Genomic DNA, 23,188 nt, shown 5'->3' with positions numbered 1-23,188 from the left:
GAAGCTTATGATCGAACCCTTTTCTATAGAAAGAAAGTGAGTGAGCCCAGCCCCTGGCAATATGTTGGAAGGGATATTACGCCACCCTATGGAAGAAAGCATCAGCACGCACGAAAGCAGAAGGAATCCAGACGCCGGCCGGAAAGATTCTCAGTGGCAGAATCCGTGCGTGGGAACAGATGGGGAAGGCCGAAAGCGGATCAGGAAGCCCCCGCCCGCTATGCTCTTTATCAACAACGCATTCATTCATTGAATAATCCGGCGGAGGCGGCGTATTGAAAGAGCTCCAGCCAGATCGCTACACAAGCCACCGCTCTACACCGAAACAGAGAGGAGCTGCTTATTCTACTTCTACAATTGACTACTAAAGGTTCATTAAGAATCATAACGCTACGCAGAGCTTTCAACATTCGCTATGCTACGCGCTACGCGGTGATCTACGACCACCCTGCATTCCATACACACGGAGAAGTCCATTTTCTCTTAAAACGAAAGAAACACTCTTTCTAAAAAATCCACTACCCGGCTGCTCGCCCTACTTCAATGAAGTGCCAAAGGCTTGCGTACTTAAGTAGGCGACCAGTCTGGATAAAACAAGATGAATCCGAGGAAGAGGAACTCATTGGGACTCGTATAGGTCCTTTTCTTGTAGGGGATCCTATTTGGGTAGGGAGGCTCCCTCCGTCAGGCCTTACTTGAATTTATATCGAGAGTGGGGCTTGGGTTTATTGCCTGCAATGAAAGGATAGTTGTTGTGACTAATCGCTTCTAGGAGGCATTCTATTCTGGCGGGGGAAGCAAAGCCCTTCTGGCGAAGCTTATAGAATGCCGAATGCGCCACCACCTAACTAACCAGTGGGTGGCTTAAGCTACCCCGCGGACTATCCAATGCCGGCTTCCTTCGGAGGGGGGCTGTTCGCCTTTCAACAAACTCAGGCTTACTTTTTTTTTATAGACATTGCGCTCTGGCCGGCCTTTTGCTTTTAGGTAAGCATGCGAATAATCGCGGACAAACAAATTCCTTATAGCAAAGAACGGGGCAAGGAGGGCGGAGCAAGGCGCTGTTAAGCGATAGATGGAGCTAAACCTTAGAAAAAGCATATAAAGGTAGCGCGTCTATACGCTTTCAGCATATAGAGGCTTAGCTTTTCAAAGTAACCACGAAGGCGCTGTAAGCGTGTGTCCCTAACTCACTATTCCAATGAGGAAGAGGATCGACTGCCATGAAGTCGGACAAGTGATTACGAGATTCCAAACCTGGGTCTCCAGTTTAGAAATCCTGGTACCATGACATGATTGCTTTCAACAATCGTTTCTTTTTATCTGAAGTGAGCTCAGTCAGTCTACTCTTAGGGATTTGAGTCAAATGGTGACTCCAACCTTCTTTGCCGGCTTCTTCATGAATGATCCCGGCTTTCCATAGGCATTTCAGATTGCAAGCTGTTAGTGCAACTTCCAGAAACAGACTGATCGTTGTCAAGACAAAAACGGGTAGTCTCTTGTGGATAGGACTATAGCCATGTCTTTTGGCCGTCAAATCCTGACTCTGTCATAGTCAGTTCAAGGGCTTGGCCTCTAGAACAGAGCTTTCACAACAGGGTTTGGTTTTCACAACAGGGCTTGACAGCGCAGCGCCTCCGTCAGCTTTTATAGAATGCAAATGTTCTGGAACGATATTGACTCGTTCATCGCTCGCGAAAATCTTTCTTGATGGGTCGACACAGGGTTGTGTATTAACGGCATTGGGCTTTTCTTCGACGGCGCTCTGTCGATCAGGAACTTCATGAGATCTCTGAGTGGTATGAAACCATTCAGCCTCTTAAACAGTCTTGGTGTCATCGAAAGATGTTCCGTATGGCACTTTAGTTGTCTCAAGATGACATCTTTGAATATGATCTTGTGCTTTGTCTCTAAATAGAGACAAAGAATTTTGAGATTCTTTAGAGGCCTTAGGCTGTCCGTTTTTCTCAGTCAACAGTGTTCTACTCGGCTCCTCCGTCGTCTCAGAGAGACATCTGATACCGAGACCCGGCGCTTTAGCTCTAATGGAGGCACAGGATCATTCAGAGGCTCCTTTCCTTCGATGATAGTTTATCCGGAGTCAGAATCACTTCAAAGGGTCTCCAACTCACAAGGCATCTGGTCTTAACAGAGCCTGATAGACACCTTTTCTTGGCTAATGGCAGCCCTTGACGATTCGTCTTCTTGAGAATGAAAGTTCTCTTCTGGAACCGAAATGCTTTTGCTCAGAGGATCCTCCGAACTCTCAGTCGGAGCACCGGACGATAGGGCTTCTATGTTGGTGCTTTTCACATCCGATCTATCTGGCTTCGCCTTTCTTTAGTGTACGAGATGACGAAGGTGTCACCGTCTTCAAGTTCTGGCAGGCCATTCTCTCGAAGAGTGGGTTTTTGTCCCGGCGCGTCTTCTTCGTTTATACCGCCGTCTAGGATTCGGATGTCTAGATTCGCCGCAGACAAATTGTTGAGAGGGAATGGGGCAGCAGCTGTGACCCTGATTTCCATCTTTTGCCTGCTATAAAGCACAAAACCTTCGAAAGAGACCTTCAAGTATGCATTTTAATCTACGAGAGGTTCCTTCTGACAATCAGCATCGAGCATAGTGCATTCTCTTCCTTGGCTGTCCTTCTTTATGGAACCCTTGTTGAAATCTGGGACTTCAGTCATTTCTTCTGAAGAAGCACGGCTCTGATTTTGGCTGGAGGCATTGTTGATATGATGAGTAGGAGGGGTATCTGCCTCTTTGCTTTCTTCTGATTGGCCATAGACTACGTCTAACAGCGAGGTTTGATCCTCAGTTAGACGCCTTAATTGCAGCCATTCGTCTCTCATCTGGATTCTTTCTTGCTCAGAGAACTCAGCAAGCCATTGAGTTCTTCTAGGGTCAGCGAGGGCCTTTATATGCTTCACCTTTTCTCGCTGACGCGTATAAAGAAGTCAAGGTCAACCTTGATCGCTTTAGCGTATCAACACTAAAGGGGTGGGCCAAACAGAATGGACTGACTGCACAGTGGCAGAAGGAGTGATGGGTAAGGCGGCCCTCCAGGGAAGCGAAGGGAAGCGGATTTCAACGATAGGGGCCGGGCCTTCCTCAACGACTCAGGTATTGGTCCGTCATTCAACCGGCGGTAAGGCAGTGGTATGGGTATACTCATTGGTCTTGTCTTGGTCTCGGGCTTTCAGCAGGGGCGGGTCTTTCCCTTTAGTAGCTAAAGCATATAAAGGGAAGCATAGGCGGAGGTACCACCACCGGTAGCGTAGCTAAGGTAGTACCATAGGTGAAGGCGGGATGGAAGCTGAGAATGCAATCCGATGCCCCTGGTTACACTACTGATCCAACAAAGTGATTCAATCAGTCAATCTCGAGCTTTTCAGTCTCGCCTATCCGTGTTTGAGGAAGCGGTGGACTATAGGGAGAAAGAAGTTGTTATGCCGATTGGAGGACGAGATCGAGGACCACGGATCGATACACCCATCTGAAAGCGGGGAATCGAATCTTCCTTGTTAACGCGGAGTCTTTCAATCGGGTGGCGGAAGGGAGCACCCTATGAAAATGTGAAAGGGAGTGCACTGATAGAGTGGATTCGGAGTGCGTAGCGTGAAAAGGAGTGCAAAGTCCGTTTCGTGCTTCGCTTCAAGGGAGTGCATTCAAGTCCGTGCATTAGTAGTAGTAGAAGCAGGGTTCGGTTCCGTAACTGAAACTAAAACCTTAGATTCTTGGTAAGGAGGTTTTGGCATGCTTAAACGTCTTTATAGAATTTCTTTGAATAGGAAAAGAAAAAAAGCTCATAGAGGCCAGTTTCTGACCGATCGATTTGACGATTGTAGATCGGATGATTTTTACTCAAGCGAAAGCGAAAGGTGAAAAGCTAAGAAAAGAACAGTTCAAGCGAAAGGGGCTTTCTCAGGGACAAGCTCAAGCCAAGCTCACGGTTCCTTTCCCAGGTTCAGTTTACCGAGTTGTCCGAGCTCGAGTCATTAGAAATGAAGCGAAGGCTTAGTAGACAAAATCGGTCTGAGCTGCTTTAGATAGCATAAACAACGAGGACAGGGCCCACAATATACGGGGTGGAATCGGCCGTTGCCAAAGGTGCGAAGCATTTAACGGGGTGCGGCGAAGCCCAATTCTCAAGTCAATTCTTAGACGATCGGGAAGGCAAGCCAGTTGATGGGGATAAAGTCAAGTCAACGGTTCAAGTTCAAGGTACGCTTCGCTTAACGAGAAAGATTCTTTTCTTGGTAAGCAAGCTGAGGTCTTTCTCTTCTCGTCAAGAAGAGAAGACCGAAGCGTGATTCGGAGTGCTGCGCACCTTTAGCAACGGGCGAAGCCTACCGAAATGAAAGGGAAATATATTGATTGTATCAGGGGAATTTAACTTTCTTCCGTAAGGCAAGGTGCTGTAAGCACGAAGTTCAGCGGAAAAAGCCGTGTTTCGGGCGCGTCCACGTGGTCATCTTGGAAGATTCCCACTCTCTTGCTGGCAAGGCAGGTCGGTCCCGGGCGAAAACTATGACTCGTTCTGGAGTACAGAACAGGTTGAAGCAACGTGTAGAATTCGACCGAAATCTCCGGCTAGCGTCACCTTGACCCGAAATCTCTCCAAACAGACCCCGATATGCACCGGGACAGAGCCAGCGTGGGTACTAAGGTCGGACCCACAGATAGACAACTAAACCATGACTTCCACCGTTGAAATGCCGGTGAGATTGGATAGCCGTCGCCCCAATAGAATGATCCGGGCTGCGGGCCACGAACAATGTTTCGACCTAGCAAGAAAAGCCTTACCCAGGGTGGTCTACGATCAGCGGCTTTCGCGCGCCTTACTCAAATAGGGGCTCAGCCGTTGCTTCTTTGGTCTACGATCAGCTAGCGCTTAATCCGTTGCTTGGTGGGACTCGGAAGATAAAAAAACTCGCTGAAAGCAGTTCTTCAACCCACATATGTTCTGTTAAACCCGAACCTATCCGCATGGACTTGATCATCTCATGATCTTCACTGCAAACTTGATCTTGATATACTCTATTCCTCTGTCCAATCTGATGGTCTTTTCAGGTATAGGCAATTCTGCACCAGAGCTTGTTGAGCCTCATCCCTAGTTCTCATAGGCATATCTAAGGCATGCTGTAATATCACTTTAATCAACATTTGGCTTAACCAAGCCTTTTCCAGAATAGCCCTTCTCAACGAATACACCATTCTTAGTCAGAATCCATTTTTCAGACTCGAAGACCATCAACAAGCCGTGCTTGGACAAGAGAGATCTGGAAACCAGGTTCTTGTGGATGTATGGCATGTGAAGAACATTCTAAAGTGTAATCACCTTCCCGGAGGTGAACTTCAGCTTGACGGTTCCCTTTCCAACCACTTTTGAAGTCGAAAAGTTGCCCATAAAGAAATTCATGCCAACCCCCACTAATTCGAAGGTCTGAAAGGCATTTCTGTTACTGGTGATGTGACTCATCACACTCGAATCAGTTCACCACTCTACCTCGTTCTCGACAACGAAGGCTTCTAAAATCATGGCAACCATCATGTCACTGGACTCTTGGTCTTCCTTCTCATTCATTCGTGCGATGACGACAGTCCATCGCAATCATAGAACTCGTTGTTCTAAACACTGCCATTAGACTTTCTTTGAATTTCTCAGCTTGAAATTCGCTTCGCTCCTTATGAAAGGATTTCTTTTTCTGTTATCCGGGCCTTGATCGTGCTTTCCTTCATTTACCATACGATCTGTTATATAAATAGGCAAATGTTCCTTTCCATTATGAATAGCAATTGTATGGCCGATCATTCTTGGTAATATGGTAGATGCCCGGGACCAAGTTACTCTTCTTTCTTTTTCCGCTCGCTCATAGTTTGAAATGGAATCATCCCCACCTTCCGAAGATTTCATAGTAGAGCCCGCCTGGTGATGGCCCGCGTACATCTCCCTTCTCCAGATATCCACCAATGACAAGGTAGCTAGGCCCTCCTTGTTCCCCAGCATCAGCAGAAGATGAATCGACAGAATCATCACCATTTGTAGCAGCATTCGATAGAGCAGATACGGATTCACCTTCTTTCAACCACTATATCCCGGTGTTGGCTTAGGCAGATCCTTCCAACTCATCTATCTCGGCCCTATGGAGTAAGGGGGACCTGATCATAGGAGTCAATAGTAGGAACGGATGAAACGATTTCCTCTTCCGTGAAGATCTATTCTTTCCATTTATGAACTGACAGGGGCTGGTGTTTTTTTTCCCTGAATAACTTGAACTCCCTCCGGATGTACTCATGTAAACCCCCGAGATCTTTCATTAGGGTTTGATGCTCCTCAATGGAGATCCCCAGAATAATAGCTTGCTTGTGGAACCCAATGGTGTATTATTGTTTTTCTTGGCCCTTTCCCTGGCGCACTGTCATCGAATCCACTAGTCCTCCTCATTACCAATGTCCTATCGGAGCCTTGCGAATTAGAGTTTTCAACTTCTTCCGTGACAACCCAGAAATGTCATGGTTCCTCATATATGCATTCCATCAAGTTAGTGCATAATTTGACGATGTTTTCGTTCTGTCTTCTTTCCGACGGATCAGCCCTATTAGAGAAGGGCTTCCGATTCCGTATGACAACAGAACGAGCATTCGCTGGACGGCCAAACATTGAATGAAATGTTGGCATGGGGTTTCGGCAATTTCAATTCCATTTTCAGTCTTTTTCAATTGAAATTGATCTTGTATACGCCGGTTGAAGCACACGTTGGAGCATCCGAACAAAGCAGCAGAGGCTGCTGTGGAAGAGACAGCAGCAAAAGCACTAGTCTCCGTTGATCACCTACCAGCAGGGGAAGCTGCATAGGTGGCAGGAACTAACTAGGGTTTAGGTACCAATTCGAAGAGCATTCGTTTACCGGGGTCGAGAGCAGCCAGCCCTAGAGGTACCACACTAACAGCGGCATCCCGACCTGATACGGATCCCTACGCAGTAGACCCATCATTTCGAAAGCCATCACTGGCATAGGCACAGGTGGAGACACAAGCAAAGGCAAATCCCGTTAGAACTTCATAATCCCGGAATCCCTTCCTATTTGAGAGACAATAGTGAACATTTAGCCATAATCCATTGAAATAGCACCAGCGGCAAAGGCACAGGTTCTTTCGGCGGCAGGAAAGGGAGCCCGCACGGGCTTCGTTGACCCGGATTGGAGCAAACACGCAATACACACGGAGGCAGCGTCTGCCCATTGATAGATAGCTTTTCCCCTGAGAGGGACCGATTCGCGATGTTAGATAGAAGTTTTTTGACTGAATGATAGAAAGCCCCCATTTGATCCCTCTAGTACCGATTGGAGACGCACTTATATAGGCCGAAAGGATGTGTTCGCTTATATACTAGTCGAGTCGACAGCTATACCGAGCGAGAAGCCTAAGAGAGAGTGTAGGGGGTGCTGGTCGACACCTAACTAGTTCATGCCTGCCGACAAGGCTTATTCGAAAGAGAGATTTCCTGTAGTATTTAAAAGGAATGTGATTTGTAATGAAAGTCGTGAGTGAGTCATTTATTGTCGCCACCAGAAGATAACCGTCAATAGGCACGAGAAAGAGGTTGATGCTTGTGGGTTTGTATTTGTTTGATTTTGTTTGATTCCTTTCCACGTGTATGAGTTTTTTATGTAACAGATTCTGCTCAGATGAGGGGGGGACAGCTGTCATATGGATTGATCGCCCCGCACTTCCACTTAGTCATTAACCAGTGTTTTATTGACACGTGGTGACTTGTGATTGATGGCTAAGGTTGTTGGTGGGTCGCTGATCGCCTATAAATAGGACCTGTGACCTCATTTTCAGACAGAATCACGAAGTAGGAGTGCGATAAAGTGTGAAAGAGATATGATTTTGATATTCCAGCAATAAAGGAAATCCACACAACTATATTCTCAAAGGATGGCAAGCTCGTACTCCTTTCTTCAAGCGCTCCCTCGTAGCTGCGTCAGCTGTTACTGAGAAGCGTGCCAGAGAAAAGACACTTACTACGTAGTTTTTCCGCTGGGGCTTGAAAGCCGTAGTTTGCAGGGTTGGGGGTCGAAAAGAGTTTCAACAGTGATAGGGGTTGAAGATGGAGAAAAAGATGTCTAATTCGAGTAAACGCTAGAATAAAGAAGTTGAATTTCTTAACAACTTCCCTTCCGGGAATCTACGTGACGTTCATTGGGGCGGCCCCGATGTCTGCTCCTCGGCCGTTGGTCGAGTAGCGCTCCTCTTCTTCCGATGGAAGGGACGGATCCACGGAAAACAGAAACAAAAGGGGAAGAATGAGTTCATATCCAAGGAATGGGGGAAGGTATAGGGGGTTTGAGGAGGCATTTTCCCACTTCCTAAAGTAGTTTTTACTAAAAACATAGATTTGGGCCACCCGTTAGTTGGTGCAAAGGAGATCGCTGGCTCCCGAGCTGAACATTCCTTTTGCTGGTTCCTATGCCCCACCCCCCGCCTGCCCGGCACCTAACTGATCCGATGCGCAACATTAGGCGATTTTATGGGGCCGAAAGCAGCAGCATTCATTCCACCTCAATAATAATAATTTTTTCAACAGGGCGTAAGGATATTTCCAATGGGCATACTGGAATAGTTGGATGGTGAGTTGAAGTAACGTTATAAATTGGATTCCTAGCCGGGTCATTCCATGAACCTGTCCCATACTATTCCGCTCGTGCCGGACCGATACAATTGTGATTGTCCATAAAAGCTATCCAGAAGAGTACGCGCGCTGTAGTTTTTCAGCTGGCTGCTCTGCTAGTTGTAGCGCGCTAGCGCGCGGAGACTCTATCATGATCTTACGAATCTAAAGATCTCAAAATTGAAGAACGAGCTCTTCTCTAACGACCCTATCTCTAAAGGGGCTTACGCACTGAACTCGCTAGGGTCCCGTTCATGTTAATGTAAATCCATAACATAAGTAGTCTCTCTTTTGTTATTCTACCTTCAGAGCAACCTACCCTATCTTCTCTCTCTTCACTTGAGTGAGTCACGGGGGACCACCCCAATGGATAGCATATCAAGCCCTGTTTGATGAGGTGGGTCATACCTCCATTCATCTTCGGGTTGGTTCAGCTACATTTGCATGTGCCTCCCTAGGCTTATTTAGCTATCTGGATATCTATATCTTTTGCTCGGCTTTGGCCTCGCTCCCGAGAAGAGGTAGATAGGCCGAAAACCCCTTTGATCTATAGAATCGAATAGATCGTCAATTCTGGCGCCCTTCCAACACAGAATAGAATCGCCGCGAGCTCTCCTTCATAACATCATCTTAGGGTGGTCTCGCTCCCATTTCCTTCCTTCCGTAGTTGCGGTCTCGTTGTACCCAGGATCCCGCAACTTCGACTTATTCCACCAGGAGGGGTTCGAACCCGCGACTTCTGGCGTGACGGACCAGGACTCTAACCAACTTAGCGATTTCCCGCCGAAACGCTCTATCAATGACAGCTAATACTAAAATAAAAAAAAAGGAAACCTTGAATTTACTTTTGAAGCAACTGTTAAAGACTGAAAGACCGCTTTCTTACTATAAGGTAACAGCACTGACGGTCACTTAGCCAACCTTTTAGATTGAATACAGTCACTAAGCTAGTCACTTCACCTCTCTTTCTTACCCGCCCCTTTACGTCTAAGGCAACCTTTCTTTCTCGCTCGGCCTAATAGAGTAGAGTTGCGCTTTCTTAGTACATTGCCTTTCATTACCAACCTGTCGTCTTACAGCACGAAGTTACCTGATGTTCGCCTTCTGACGGAGAGATGTTAGCCTTTCGCTATTAGTAAGCACTCACTGACTTTCTTTACGTTGAGTTCACCCGGCGGGTTCGCCTAGATGCCTAGTGGAGAACGAGCTGGTGGGAAAGAGCTGGAGATCATGAAAAGCATTTCCACACAAGGAGGCAGGCGGCTGGGAAGCTTCGCTTCTAGAAGGCCGACGTCTACTTAAGTTCAGATTAAGGATAGGTTGATTCTTATTCTTGCTGCCCGCTCGATTTCGAGATGTTCCCGAGAAGAAAGAGCTCGCGAGAAAGCTCGTCAGTGGAAATGGTAAAAAGTCTCGATTCCGAGGAAGAAGGATCTGTTCCCATGTAGTCGGGGCCGGCCACACCGGGGAATCTCACTAATTGGAAGGAAAAGGAGGGCTTCGATCCATTGTGATTCGGTTCCTTGGTGTGGAGAGATCTCTGCCATAAAACAGAGAGCTCGTAGGCCTTATTCTGCAGATCAAAGAGCGACGTAATTCCCCATTCATACGAAGTAGTATAGTATAGTATAGAACAGAGGCATTCTGGGCCGACTACTACGACTACATGCGCATCTAGTGCAGTGGCTTGGTATTGGATCCCTTGACCATCTTCCGAAGTGAAAAAGAATCTAAAGATAAAACGCTGTAGGAGCGGACTGCTCTACATTCAGCCACGCCACAGTGACCCCCGAAGCGCTACGGACGGGACGAAATCCGGCAGCCAATTGCTGGCTCTGAATAACCAGCCCAGCAATAAGCTCAATTCTTCCATAACATAACGGGGCGGGGTTGCGCGCGAGCCGAGTGACGTAGGTGCACAAGAGTACTTCGCGCCACAACCATCTCTTTTTTATAGGTTCTACGGACCGATGCCTGCTGCTTCATCTGGGAGAAAAGAATCATAGATATGCCGGTCATTAGAAGGAAGAACCGCCATAAAAAGATTCCTCGTGTATCATCTGTAGCAAAACTATGAACGGGAGCTAGCAATCCGGACCGTATTGAAGAGGTTCCTGAGACACAGCATGGAAGAGTTACAATATTAAGAAGCGAGGTCCAAGAATTCAGAAGGGGTAGAATTACTGAATGAATACGAGCTGTGGCTAATACCCGAGGCATAAAAGAAGCATTTTCTACGGGATCCCGAAACCACCAGCCACCCCGACCTAATTCATGATGAGCCCACCAACTTCCTGGCGAGATGCCTACGGTTAAAAACCACCGACATGTCAAGATCCAAATTCGAATTGGTTCCTGGTCCTGGTCAGAGACCACTGTGTTCGCGCCGGCGGTCCAACAAAGAGGCGAAGTAGTGGTATCTTTCTTTCCATTACGAACGACACGCTTCGCCTGCTCCCTCCCCGTGTCCATTAGCGCTCCTGTCCAGAGCGAAGAGAAGGCGAAAAAGCGCCGCCGAAGCAGCATGAGCAGGCTTCTATTGCTACGCAACAATAGAGCAGGATAGCATTTTGCGCCCACATGTTTGAATTTGAGGGTAAAGAGCTCGCTTGTTATACGGGATCCGACGCATCCAGCAGAGCGAAGCAGCGTTCCATTCTTTTCGGCGGCATCCTTCCGCATTGGCGGCGAGTGGAGTGCCACAATCCCATTCATCATTTTTGATCTACATAAGCCAAAGCCCATAGCACTGGCGACGTCTCCGGCATAAATGCGAGGAGGATGTATAGCTGATATAGGATCTTGTGGAACAGGATTTGATTCTGCAAACGGTTCGGTACGAACGAAGAAATTTCGAACAAAAGGATCGGAACTCGCTGATAGGAAAGGAGAGAAAAACAAAGCAATGCCAAGAGCTCCGTCAATCCGCTGTTCATCGATAGACGAAGCTCTCTCTTTTTCATCTCGTGCCAGATGCAACAAAAGATGAGTCCTTTTTCCTTCTCGCGAACCACGGGAGCGCCTAGCGCCCAGAGGAGCAAAGCTCATTTTCCTTCCAGGGTAAAGCGGCGCATAAAAAAGGGCTGGCCCGTCAAAAGTCCGGTTCCTTCGCGAACGAAGTTCAGAATCAACAAGGGTTCGTAGAACGAAGGGAGTGTACAACTGGGGCGCAGCCCCACTTTTTTGTTCGTAACGAGGGAGAGATAGAATGGAGTTCTTCACGAAGTTCGAGACAAAGGAACAAAAAAGAGTTTCTCTATGGCCTCCTCGTTTTGAGACATTATGGCTTTGGGGTCGACCCCGGTAACGAAGAAGGAATCCATAAAAACTTGGGATCCGACACCATGATAAAATACTACCCTCATGATTAGACCATGTCCCTGAGATTTGATAAAAGAAAGGTGCATTAGCGGTTAATACGTTGTAATTGGATAAGTTATTAGGAATATGACGGAACGAAAGACCAAGGAAAGGAAGAAGAATGCACCAAAATGCAGGTGCTGCACCAAACGCTAGTGGTTGTTTCTTGTTGTAAGTGAATGCAACGAAAAGACCCGGAAATAACGAATAATGAGACAATTCATTTATTGACATTTCGTGCTCATTTAAAAATTTCTGCTTTGTTATTCCCATCATCCGGTAACCACAGGATGATCCACAAGAAAGGTGGCAGGATTCGAACCTATGGCCGGCCCGCCCCTGCCCTGCTGGGTTGGGTGGCCGGTTTAGCACCCCTCGTCGCCTCTGTACCCGAAACAGATGCGCTGCGCTACCCAGCGCGTAACCTTGTCTCCCCTACCCTAGCTGAAAAACTACAGCGCGCGCGTTAGCGCAACGGTGCTCTACGATCAGCTTTACTCCGCCCAAGTGCTTGCCCCTTACTAATAAAGGGCACACGGAGGGTGGTCTACGATCACAAAGAAAAGGCCTTACTATTACTTACTCATAGGGGGGGCGCGCGTTAGCCCTTAAAAGGTTTAGAGTTGGGGCTTTCTTCGCATGCTTGAGCGCTGACGCGGCTTTTTGGCCGTATCTTGCTGGTGTTCTACCTTTGCGTAGTCTCGGTCCACAGTGGAAGGCTCCGCACCTGAGCCTCGTTAGACTCAGCGGAAGTGTAAGGTGTAAGTGAAGAGAATAGAAGAGATGAAGTCCGTCCCTTAGCCTAGTCTATATCCACAGCTGACGCAACTCCGTACCGACGCCTCACTACTACTTAAAAAATGAATTAACGGCTAAGCGATTTCATAACCTGAGCTTTCCTTAACCAGCTGACCTTACTTCGTAACCGCTCCGTGGGCCTCCCTTTCTTTATAGAAAGACTAAGTGACTTCGTAACCGCTCCGTGGGCGTACTTTCTTTCGTACTTTCTCAGGTCTAACCTTCGCCACTTCAAACGGGCGCTTCGCCCCTCTTTTGTTTGTTGAATTAGAAAGAACGGGCCCAGCAATCAAACTACTGCGCTACCGCGCAAGCAAGAAAACGGATGCGCGTGCTAAGCAATCAAACTACTGCGCCCCTAACAGAGTCAAGGCAACGGTGGTCGAGCTGATCGTAGGAAAAGAACTTGCTAAGCAAGGGATCTGTTTCCGGCTCTTTATAGGAAGCAAGCAAGAAAGGAGGAGAGCATTTCATTCTCCCTGACCTGCCTTAAACGGGGGAAACAGGACTTTCGAGAGTCAATGCCTGTTCCAGATGAATTGGATGGCTTACTACGAACAAATAGCTATGAAATGGCTGGTGCCTAATGTTGTGGGGTGGACCAATCAGCAGGCCGGGACATATTGATTGGTCATTGCTATCTATTTTGAGGCCGTAGTTCAAGTCAGTGTTAGAGGAGAGGTCGGTAAGCCTCCTAGCCAATCCGGACATCTGTTGCTCAATAAATCATCTCAAACTAACAAAATTTGAACCTTGTTAGGCGGGAATCGGAGGATAGTCAACTAGACGCATCAGCTGCAGGAGGGGTCAAAAGTGGCCACAACCCCCTTGTCCTTTGTTTTATTGAATCGAGGCACCCATCTTCAGTCGACCAATAATGCATTTCTTGCTCGATGAAGCTCCGCCTATCGAAGAAGAAAAATGCTTTCTGGTGCAGGCCAAAAAAAAACTCGACCTGCCGGGGTGCGTGGGTGTGGTGCGTTGTGAGAAACCCTGGTGTTGCGTAAGGCTGACTCGTTGTGTTGCAGGAGGGCGCGCGGGTGCCGCACGGGCTAGCTGTCAAAACTCTTTGTCCGTTACAAAGTGGTTTCAGAGCGAGTTATCGAACCGTGAGCAGGGTTGAAAACATCTTGCAGGATGACGAAGGGAACTAGTGCCTCTACAACGGGACAACACAACAGCGCGAGAAAACCAAAAGGAGCAGATAGAGGACAAGGAGGCGCAAGCGTCGCAGCTGAGCGGCGCGGTGGCAGAAGTGGCACAGCTTGGGGAAAGAAGAGATTCATGTTCAAGCGATCACCGGACGTTGGCTACTACTGTGGAGGCCCTTGATGAGGACACACGGGGGACGGTGGAGGCCCTGCAGGCTCAGATAGGTGACCTTACCGCCAAGGTGAATGTTCTAATGCGGGCGATTGGCTCTACTCTACTACTCCGGGAGAGGGATAAGCGGAAGCAGAGGCACGGCGTCAAGAAGAAAGGGAGTATAGGCGACAACGGGGAAATCAGAGAAGAGGAAGTCAATGGCCTGGTTAGAAGAAGGCAATAAAGAAATCAAAGGAGACACAGGAAAGAAGGAGGTGGAAGACGAGATCGCAGTGGCGGAAGGTCGAGAAAGTGAACCAAACCAGTGCACGCTCTGGTCGAGCACATCCGCAGGAGCGACGACTAAATGCATCTTGTCGTATATTTTTTTTATCCACGTATATCTTCAATCTATTATAATTACTGGAAACATTTGAAAATAGGTCCGTCAGGCGCTTTGATCTGCTTCTTCCTGTGAAGTTACCGTGAATTATAACTTTATAACACCATACGTCGGAATATGCTGTCCCGCAATGCAAGAGCTGACGCACCTTACCTTATCCGGACCAGATCATCGGTTACTAAGATGAACGGCTCAGATGAAAACAAACTGAACCGACTTACACAGCTGTCGAGGATTTGAATTCCCGCGTGAACCGAAGTCGGCTATAGCCGTACATCCAGCTGTATATAAAAAAAAATATTCGTTCATTGCCTTTCTTGCCGAATGTGAAAAATCCCAACTCTGGTTCCATTGAGCGAGAAGAGAGCGCAGAGCACATTCCACAATAATCCCCTTATTAACTTCTCAGATCCTATTTCCTTCACCGTCATTGAACTGACATTATGGCGAAGAAAACAACCACGGTAACCGAAGGGTCGAGGACCTGGTTATTCGATATATTTGTAAAGCGGGTCGCACATCTCTCTCAGTCGGAGGCTGCAAACGGAATGAATGATAGAGGGTGCTGCTTCAGGTTGAAAGGTAGGGCACCGGAAAGAGTATTGAATTCCCGTCCGGTTTCAAAAAAAGAATAGGAAGGGGGAAGAAGAGATTGATTCTAAAGTTCAGGATTCTAGTTCAAAGGCAGTAGGAGTCCCGGCCAGAGGAGGTCCTCCAAGACGTTCGTTCACTCCCCAACCCAGGAGGGGGATTTCAATCCACTCAAGAAGGTAGGGAGGAGTCGAGGAGCGAAGCTAATTATTATGTCTTCGAAGGTGGCTAAGGGAATGGCATACTTTTTTCTTTAATTGAGGGGGCCTGTCAGGGCCGCTGAATTTATTGAATCTCCCTTCTTCCCTGGGCAGGTGATTCACTGCTTGATTCGCCACTTCTCCTGCTTTTAGCGGTTCAATGGACAGCTGCTTGATTTGGTTCAGGAAAAACTGAATCCACTGATTCGGATAAGTCTTATGAGACGGATTCGGGGTCAAAGGCAATCGCAGATTCATCTCTATCTTGAGATTCGGCAAATGATTAGGATTCTGCGGATGAAACGGCGTTACCTTCTGGTTCTGGAGAAACTGGGTATGTTGCTTTGTGAGAAAGGACGGGAGATGCTCTTTCGTCGGCTGATACTGGTTCGGATACTTACTCTTCGGCGAGAGGCCTAATCGAAGGAGTTGTTCCAGTCGTCAATCTCGGCTTGGTAGGCTCGTCGGTACGGTGGTACGGAAAACTCGGTTCACTCGGCAGGCCTGGTACGGTTCGGTACGGTTAGATTCACAATTACATCTGTTTTTAATTCATTGTGATCCACTTCTCTTAAAGAAAAGGAAAATTTACAGCCACATCAAGAAGCTGTTCTGCTCAGCTAGCCCCACCCTAGCACACGTAAGTAACCAAGCCAACCGAACCGCCTGCGAAGATACTTTTTTGTATGCTCTCTTTTTTTCCCTAAGCGGACCAAGCAAGAAAACGGATGCGCGTTAGCGCCCATGCAAGAAAGCAACGGACAAAGCGCGCTAGCTGATCGTAGACCACCCGCCCCGCCTTAGACAAAGAAGAAACTCCCTCAGCGAACAAGCAACTTCTGAGCCCCTATTTGAGTAAAGCGCGCCCCCTGTTCTTCAGTGTTGGTCAGGCCTTTTCTTTGCTAGGTTGGGTGCTCGTAGATCAGCTTTACTCCGCCCAAGTGCTTGGTTGCATGGGGCAGCACGCCTTCTCTTCACACCTCTGCCTCCATTTCTGCCTCTTATGTTGTTAGGTAGGGGTGGGTAACTCACTCCCTCATATACGAATTCTCGGTCGGTTTGGCGACTCATCCCTCCCAGGCACTGAACAAAGGGCGTTTAGCCTAAAAGGTCCCTATCTACCTTTAAAAGACAACAGATCGAATTCCTCTAAAAAGCCCGCCCTCCGAATGATGGTTTCTGGTTGCAGCTAGGATGTTTAGCCATGCTTGGCTGTTAGCTTCCATTCAAGAGATAGATCAGCATTAGTTGGATTAGTTGAGGAATCCGGATACGAAAGATCAGATCAGTAAGTTCACCCGCTTTGTTTGCATTCGATGCTTCCTGCCCTGCTTCTTCTCTTTCCGAAGCCCCCCTAGTGGTCCCCGGTTCAAGTACGGGATGAGATTGGACGTTCTCGCCAACGCGTAGCTGGGCGGCCGCTAACCAACCAGCTCATTAAGAATCTATATTTGGTTGTTAGTGTAGAGCCTTAGATTGGTTCTTGTCCGTGTACTGAGCGCCTTCTCACTACAGATACACAGCTGGTACTTACAGACTCAACGTCAACCCAACCTTGAGTCCGCCGTGCCTACCTGTCTGCAGGAATGATTCGGCAAACTGTTCTCCTAAGCCCTACGAGGTATGTGGGCGTAAATATAGCTGAGGGAGATCGGGCTCATATTGGTCTACTTGAGTCAGCTATAGTTGCTACCCTCCGGGAACGTTACGGATTGGTAACGCGGTCCGGAAAGTGGAGGCCTTCTAGGTAATTATTCAAAACCTTGATTACTGATGAGGGGACCCCTGGTATTCGGGGTCGAAACAGTTAGCGTCGACCTTAGGCAAGTCGTGCTTGAGGGTCAGTGGTTTGGTTGACCACCGACACCATTTGTTGATGATTAAAATGATCCATCGGATACAAGTGGCCTCATCGCTTAACGGGCAGGCTCTTTGCCTAACATCCGAATATCCTACCGTTAACCATTCATGTGTAAGGATGGTCCGGCCATGGTTCAATCTCTCGTAAGATCCATACGCTGATTGTTCCAATGACGCCTGATGCTGTATATAAGAAGGGTCTATGTTCTTCTATACGACATTGGTTGCCCTATCCTCCCACTCGCCTAAACTGACGGTAATGTCTAACCGGGGACCACTAGGGGGGATCCCCCTATTAGGTTGTTTGCCATGCCTTTTTTCAATAGGAGCTTTAGATGCCATTGATAGTAAAGGATAGGAATCAAGATAGCTAAGAGAGAAGACTTGGGAAATAGAATAGGAAGTTTTAGCTAGGCCTGTGGTCCAAGCATGCGAAGAAAGCGAGAAAACGGAAGGGCGCGCTAGCAGCGTAGAAAACCCCTAACCATCTAGGGGCCCTTTAGGGCCTGTAGCTTTCTACGCTTGTTCGAAAAGCCGGCACTATCAGGAAGGACCGCCAGGTGGCAACTTATGCTCTTGCTCTCATCATTTGACATCACATATTTCACACAGAAGTCCATCAAAGGGAGGGTGCTGCTTCACATTTGGCGGCACAACCTGTCCTCCTTCTATATCTCCATGTTAGACCGACTTTCCGGATGAAGAGATCTTGTTTGCTGCAGAAGAAGACGTTGATCGAGAATCAAAGGAAGAAACCTGGAAACAAAACTTTGATGGAGCAATGAATAAAAATGGCAGTGGAGTAGGAGACGAAGTCATATCGCCCGAAGATGCTCACATTCCGATCTCCGCTGAACTTCGCCTGCACTAACAACGAGGCCGAATACCCAGCGTGTATAGCTGGGTTACAAGCAGCATTGGAACTCTCGGTGAAATGCCTTGAGGTGTATGGCGATTCCCTACTCATCATCTGTCAGACTCAGGGTAAATGGAAGATAAAGAGGCCGAAGGCCTTACCACCACGCCTATAACGAGGGGCTCAAAAAGAAATTCGAGAAGATAAACTTCACTTACCTCTGACGAACTAAGAATCAGTTTGCCGATGATGCCCTGCCCTACCTTGCGATCTATTACTGCCAGCTCTCCTGCTTCTATTGCCGGGAATTCGACCGATGGGTAATCCGGATGAGGAAGAGTACTCGCTCGATCATGAACCACACTGTCTGTAATAAGCACGTACCTTTAATGGTTGGAAGGGACCAGGAGATGCCAGTTCCTAGTTGATTCCCTCTCCCATGGCAGTCGACTGTTCATTCTATCTACCACCCTCTTCTCTTCACCCGATACAAGGCAACTCATCTTTCATAAGATGAGTTGCCCCCTTTCGACTGCCCAAGAGATGACTCTCCGCCAACCGATAAGGAGATGGTATCGAAATTCATTCCATGGGCTGCTTTGCTTCTATCTGATGCAAGGAATTTCAGCGGGAGAGGAAACTTTCTATTACAAAAAAGGGGGTAGCGGGAAAGAAATTCATGGATGAATGAGTGTTGGAATGAAAGGGAGAGGTGCATATTCAGAGAAGAAAACTAAAGGATTTGATAAAACATTAGTCAATATACTCATTATAGGAGAAAGCATATTTAGTAGATATCCCCACCCCTGCCTTCCACTTGAAGAGAGTTCTAAGGCGCCTTTACCCCCCTCAAGATCCCAATTTCACAATCACCGTATAGTGATCACAGAAAGTTCGAGAGCCTCTGCAACTCCTGTAGCCGGTCGATCATCTTGCTTTCCCTCTCCCGCTCTGAAAGCCGTCAATCGCTCTCGGAACTAAGCACCTTTCCAATGCCTAATGCCGCTCCAGCTGATGCGATAGTTCCTGCTCCGGATCGATCCTATTGATTTTGCACCTCCTTAATGCACTAGCCGATTGGAAGTCTTACTGAACGGAAGGAAGGAAAGCAAGCGAAGAAAACTACAGGGTGGTCGTAGATCAGGGCTTTCTTCGTATGCTTCTTGTTCGTAGCGCATCCGCCTTCTTGCTTGCTGCTGATCGTAGACCGCCCTAAATTTGGATCAAATAAGGTCCTTGTGAAACTGAAGCAGCAGCCTTTGAGGCCTGTTTTGACAGCGCGATAGGGGAATACCTATCGACAACTTAGTTGGGGCGTTCCGCCTACATAAAAATTGCCATAGAGCCCGTTTCATTCATATTTCAGTGGGCGGGCACCCTATCCTGCGTACATCGACCTTGTGCCGTTTCCCCCAGCTTCAGAGCTTTGAAAGTCTCAGTAATCATCTGCTGTACAGCCTCTGGAATAAGTGTCGTTGGCTGTGTTGCAGGAGCAGTGGTGTGGACCACAGGCGGGACTTCTACTGTCGGAGGAGGATTTTGAGCGGTACGCGCTCTAAGTGCAGTTATCTCCGCATCCTTCTGAGCGAGGGCGGCCTCTAACTGAGCGAGGCGTTCCTCGAGATTCGATCCTGATGTGCCCGGGGTAGCGTCAGTGGCCATTACAGCGATGGGACCACTCCCGAGCGATCGAGGTGATGATGCAAGGGAGGCTCTTGGTGACGACGTTGGTGAAGACACCGGCGAGACCCGAGCGCTTACAGCGCCTCCTCATTGAAAAGAGACTGGTCGTCTCCATAAAGAGGGTTATCCCTTGTTGTGAGCGGTTGCGCTCCTTGTCATGCTTCGAGTGCGCATGTGATGTGTATGTAGGGAAAAAAAAACCTCTTGTCTTTAGAATAGTGCAGTCACATACCTAACATACCTAGTCGTTGGAGTTTCGCCAGCACCACCATAAGCAAAGCGCGCATCTGGAGAACTGCTACGCCAAAAGCCAAGCGAAGGACCCACATCTCTAAAAAAACCCGACCACGTCGGGTGAAGTCTTTTGGATACTTCTTTCCGCGGTTCGATCCCCCATATTCGGATCCAGCGCGAAATCTGTACCCACAGATTCTCTGGCACGCCCGGTGGGACAAGCTTCTCCTCCCATCTCTAAGACTCATAAGAAACTTGAATCCATTCGAACTACATTTTCGTTATTGAGGAAGGTGTTTGTTTTGCTTGCAGGAAAACTTGCAATGGCAATCCTTGGAGCTTCAACCACTTTGCTCAAAGCCACTGGGTTCCGTGTCACACCCATCCAATTCGGGACCGCGCCTCCGATGTTCATGGCCACCCCGTATGTACAATTCGGGGAAGTCCTTGCTCCCCTTTATGATTCAAGGCCCGTCTCTCAGCGGCCAATCCTCTTTGCTGCTCCGGCCGCAACATCCGTGCCTACTCCGGTTCTGAAGACTACTCAGCGCCAACCGTGCACCATCAACAGCAAGAAGGCGACTCCCATCAAGCCTATCCATAAGCCTGTTCCTAAGAAAGAGGGGATCCGCTCCTAATCAAAACCCATCTACACTGGATCTATTCTTGCTCAAGAAGGGTGGACCTTGGTCACTCCTCGTAGGGGTTGGAAGTCAACCACCCCTCTAAGGAGAAGCGTCAGACGGGGGGCAGTTCCGTCTAGGCCTCTAAGACAGCTGTTACCTCTTCAACTCCTCTCTGCCGAGCAGTGATTCCACCTTCCAAGCTGGTTCCTCATCAACAGGCCAGAATGAAGAAGCAGGGCGGTCGTAGATCGGGGCTTCCCAACACCATCAAGAAAAACAACTCCGCGCCTGCAGTCGCTCGATACCGGGGGCAGTTTGTTCAGAATAAGAGGGATTCCGCTCGCCAATCTGGGAGTGCCCGACGACGCCACAACCCTTCATGCCCTAAGTCCACTCAATCGGGAACCAACCGGGGGCACCATGCCGTTCAAAGACCTAATATCAGCTGCCGGGGGCAGATTGAGAAGTTGCCTTCAATCCCTGAGTCGTTCACCCTCCCAACCGTCAACAGCTTTTACAAGCTGCCTCGCGTTGCTCAGAGGCAAGGAATTTGAGGCTTCGAGCCGGAACACAAGGCCTCGCTATCAGTATCAGCAAAGGGCTGGGGGCAGTTTCCCTGCCGCTCGTCGCAATCTTCGCAGAGGCTGCGATGGTGGAAAGCGAGTCCATTCTAGAAGAAAAAAAGAAGTGGTTAGAGCAGTTGAATAGGAATTAGGAATGATGTCTCTTATGCGACAGAGGAAGAAGATTTGTACGCTTTGGTAGGGAATGATGCTTTAGCTAACAGAGGCAGGTATACAGCTCCTGGAGTGATCACCTTTTATGAAGAAGACGAAAAGTAATGGCACCCGGATCACAAGCGAACCCTGTACCCTTCTGGTTAGGCGGGTTCGGACATTTATGAGAAGCCTGGTCGACAACGGGTCCTCAATAAACATTGTCCCTTTTGGAATGTTGGAAGTCATGGGGATTTCTCTCAGCAGGATAAGACAAGATGGTGGAGTGATCATATATGGCGTCGGAAATGTTACTCAGTCTGCAGTGGGATCTCTTCTTAGTTGGCTTACTTGCGGAGACCTCGACGATGTGCACGAGAAAAAGGTGTTTAAGGCTACCCCCCCTCTCACTTAAATAAAGGCCACTTGTTGCTGGGAAGCTCCCTATGTTGTAAGTGTAAGGGGGATTCACGGCTACAAAGGAGTTCCGTCAAGCTACCACCAGTGCTTCAAAGACTTTTTTAAGGGTGTACAGAAGATGATCAAAATCCTTCTTTTCTATTGGGCCACAAACCGACCGACCTAGGTAAATCCATGAGCTCGATTATTCCTTCCTATTCTTAATAACCATCTGAACCCTGATTTGTCTTATGACTCATCAATCAGATGAATTTTTTGAAAGAACTGTCAAGGTGCGAAAGCCGCTTCTCTCGCTACCAGTTGTTCCCCAGATCTATTCCCGTTCCATCAACTAATCTTCTTCTTTGATCTTATTCGTTCTATTAAGAAAAGATCAATAAATCTCTCTATGGATTCTCCTAATCTAATTTCTGTGTATACTAAACGAAAATCTTTATTTCTATCAAATTCATTACTCTTTCATTCGCTGACGCCCCTCCAATACTGGAATAGTTCTATACGGTTCTTTTCCTTTCCCCGTCCGGGTTCTAAAATGATTGTTCTCTTGTCGCTTCTCACTTTCCACTTCTTGCTCGAATAGCCCTAGTACTTTATCCATGATGAGCTTAGCATGTGTGAATTGCTCGGTGAGATAGAGGTCGGACCAGTGGAGTTCGCCTCTCCGCATTTCACTGAAATGGGTAGAACATCTTACTCCTTATTCCCTGGGTGGGAGGGAAGAGGAAGTTTGGTTTACCCGAAGAAAGATTTCGAATAGCACTTCCCAGCCTTCCCCTCTTCGTTCCAGTGAGGCTTTACTAGTAAGGGCGCTCGTTCGATCATAACTGCTCCCAGGATGTTGAAATCACCTTTGAGTCCGAATACAGGCCTGGCAGCAGTTTTTAGCAACCGTCCAAGGAAAGAATTTTTTGGTATGCTTCATCTTTTGTTTTGGGTTACCCTATTTCGGTCATCACTTGGTGATGCCTTCCTCTCGAAAGCGGGGGTGATCTCATCTATTGATTTGACGACTTTCTCCATGGAGAAAAAGAAAAAGGTTTCGGGTACAGATAGAGCGGGAATCTTTGGTTTGAGCGAAACTGCCCTACTAAGATCTATAAAAGATGAAAAAAATCTCTTTTCATAGATCTTATGAGCTCGCAGGCATTGGAACAAGGTGCATAGTCATTTAGTAACCCCCTTGTTACCGATTCGTATTTCTGGATAACAGTGTTGGGGTTGTCTCCCGACATGCTTTCTGTATCCATTAAATAGGAAAAAGCAATCTCTGAATCTTGAGCCTTGGAATAACCCGTCGCATCGGAACCTGTACTTTGATGATAGTCATAGGGACCCTGTGAAGTGCCGCTGTCCTTATGACTATCGCTCTTAGCTGCAGCCCTACCAGGTATGTTAGTTTGTATCTTGTTTCTCCCGCTTTGGCGTAACTCCTCGCGATGCCTATAGCAAGGTAGTCAGC

The 23,188-nt window shown here is 47.9% G+C and overlaps 1 protein-coding gene, 2 long non-coding RNA genes and 1 pseudogene across 3 annotated transcripts in view; 2 read left to right on the top strand and 2 right to left on the bottom strand.

Moving 5' to 3' along the window:
• Window positions 1-23,188, top strand: part of LOC122647105 — a 59,595-nt gene that overhangs the window by 3,625 nt on the left and 32,782 nt on the right. The gene's annotated exons all lie outside the window — the stretch shown is intronic.
• LOC122647103 overlaps window positions 4,557-23,188 on the top strand; it is a 20,206-nt gene continuing 1,574 nt past the window's right edge. Inside the window, exons 1-3 of the long non-coding RNA XR_006330786.1 lie at window positions 4,557-4,567; window positions 16,624-16,626; window positions 22,766-23,188. The exon at window positions 22,766-23,188 is cut by the window's right edge and continues 1,574 nt beyond it. This is a non-coding gene — a long non-coding RNA (uncharacterized LOC122647103). The remainder of the gene's footprint in view (window positions 4,568-16,623; window positions 16,627-22,765) is intronic.
• Window positions 6,892-14,986, bottom strand: LOC122647049 (probable cytochrome c biosynthesis protein). The gene is made up of 2 exons (XM_043840567.1): window positions 11,117-14,986; window positions 6,892-7,965 (listed from the first exon to the last, which is right to left on the bottom strand). The coding sequence occupies exons 1-2, from the start codon at window positions 12,311-12,313 to the stop codon at window positions 7,930-7,932; spliced, it is 1,233 nt and encodes a 410-aa protein (XP_043696502.1). The 5' UTR covers window positions 12,314-14,986; the 3' UTR covers window positions 6,892-7,929.
• On the bottom strand, window positions 10,195-11,109 carry LOC122647094 (annotated as a pseudogene).

The sequence above is a fragment of the Telopea speciosissima genome, unplaced genomic scaffold (genome assembly GCF_018873765.1).
Source record: "Telopea speciosissima isolate NSW1024214 ecotype Mountain lineage unplaced genomic scaffold, Tspe_v1 Tspe_v1.0012, whole genome shotgun sequence".
NCBI classification, from domain to species: Eukaryota; Viridiplantae; Streptophyta; class Magnoliopsida; order Proteales; family Proteaceae; genus Telopea; species Telopea speciosissima.
This window is presented reverse-complemented; position numbering and strand designations above follow the sequence as displayed.

Excerpts from the sequence above, each read along its gene's own strand:
- LOC122647049 (XM_043840567.1), bottom strand. The coding sequence starts at position 12,313 with ATGATGGGAATAACAAAGCAGAAATTTTTAAATGAGCACGAAATGTCA. Across the intron at positions 7,966-11,116 it reads GGGAGCAGGCGAAGCGTGTC|AAAGGAGTACGAGCTTGCCA; the intron begins GTTCGTAATGGA and ends GAGCGCTTGAAG.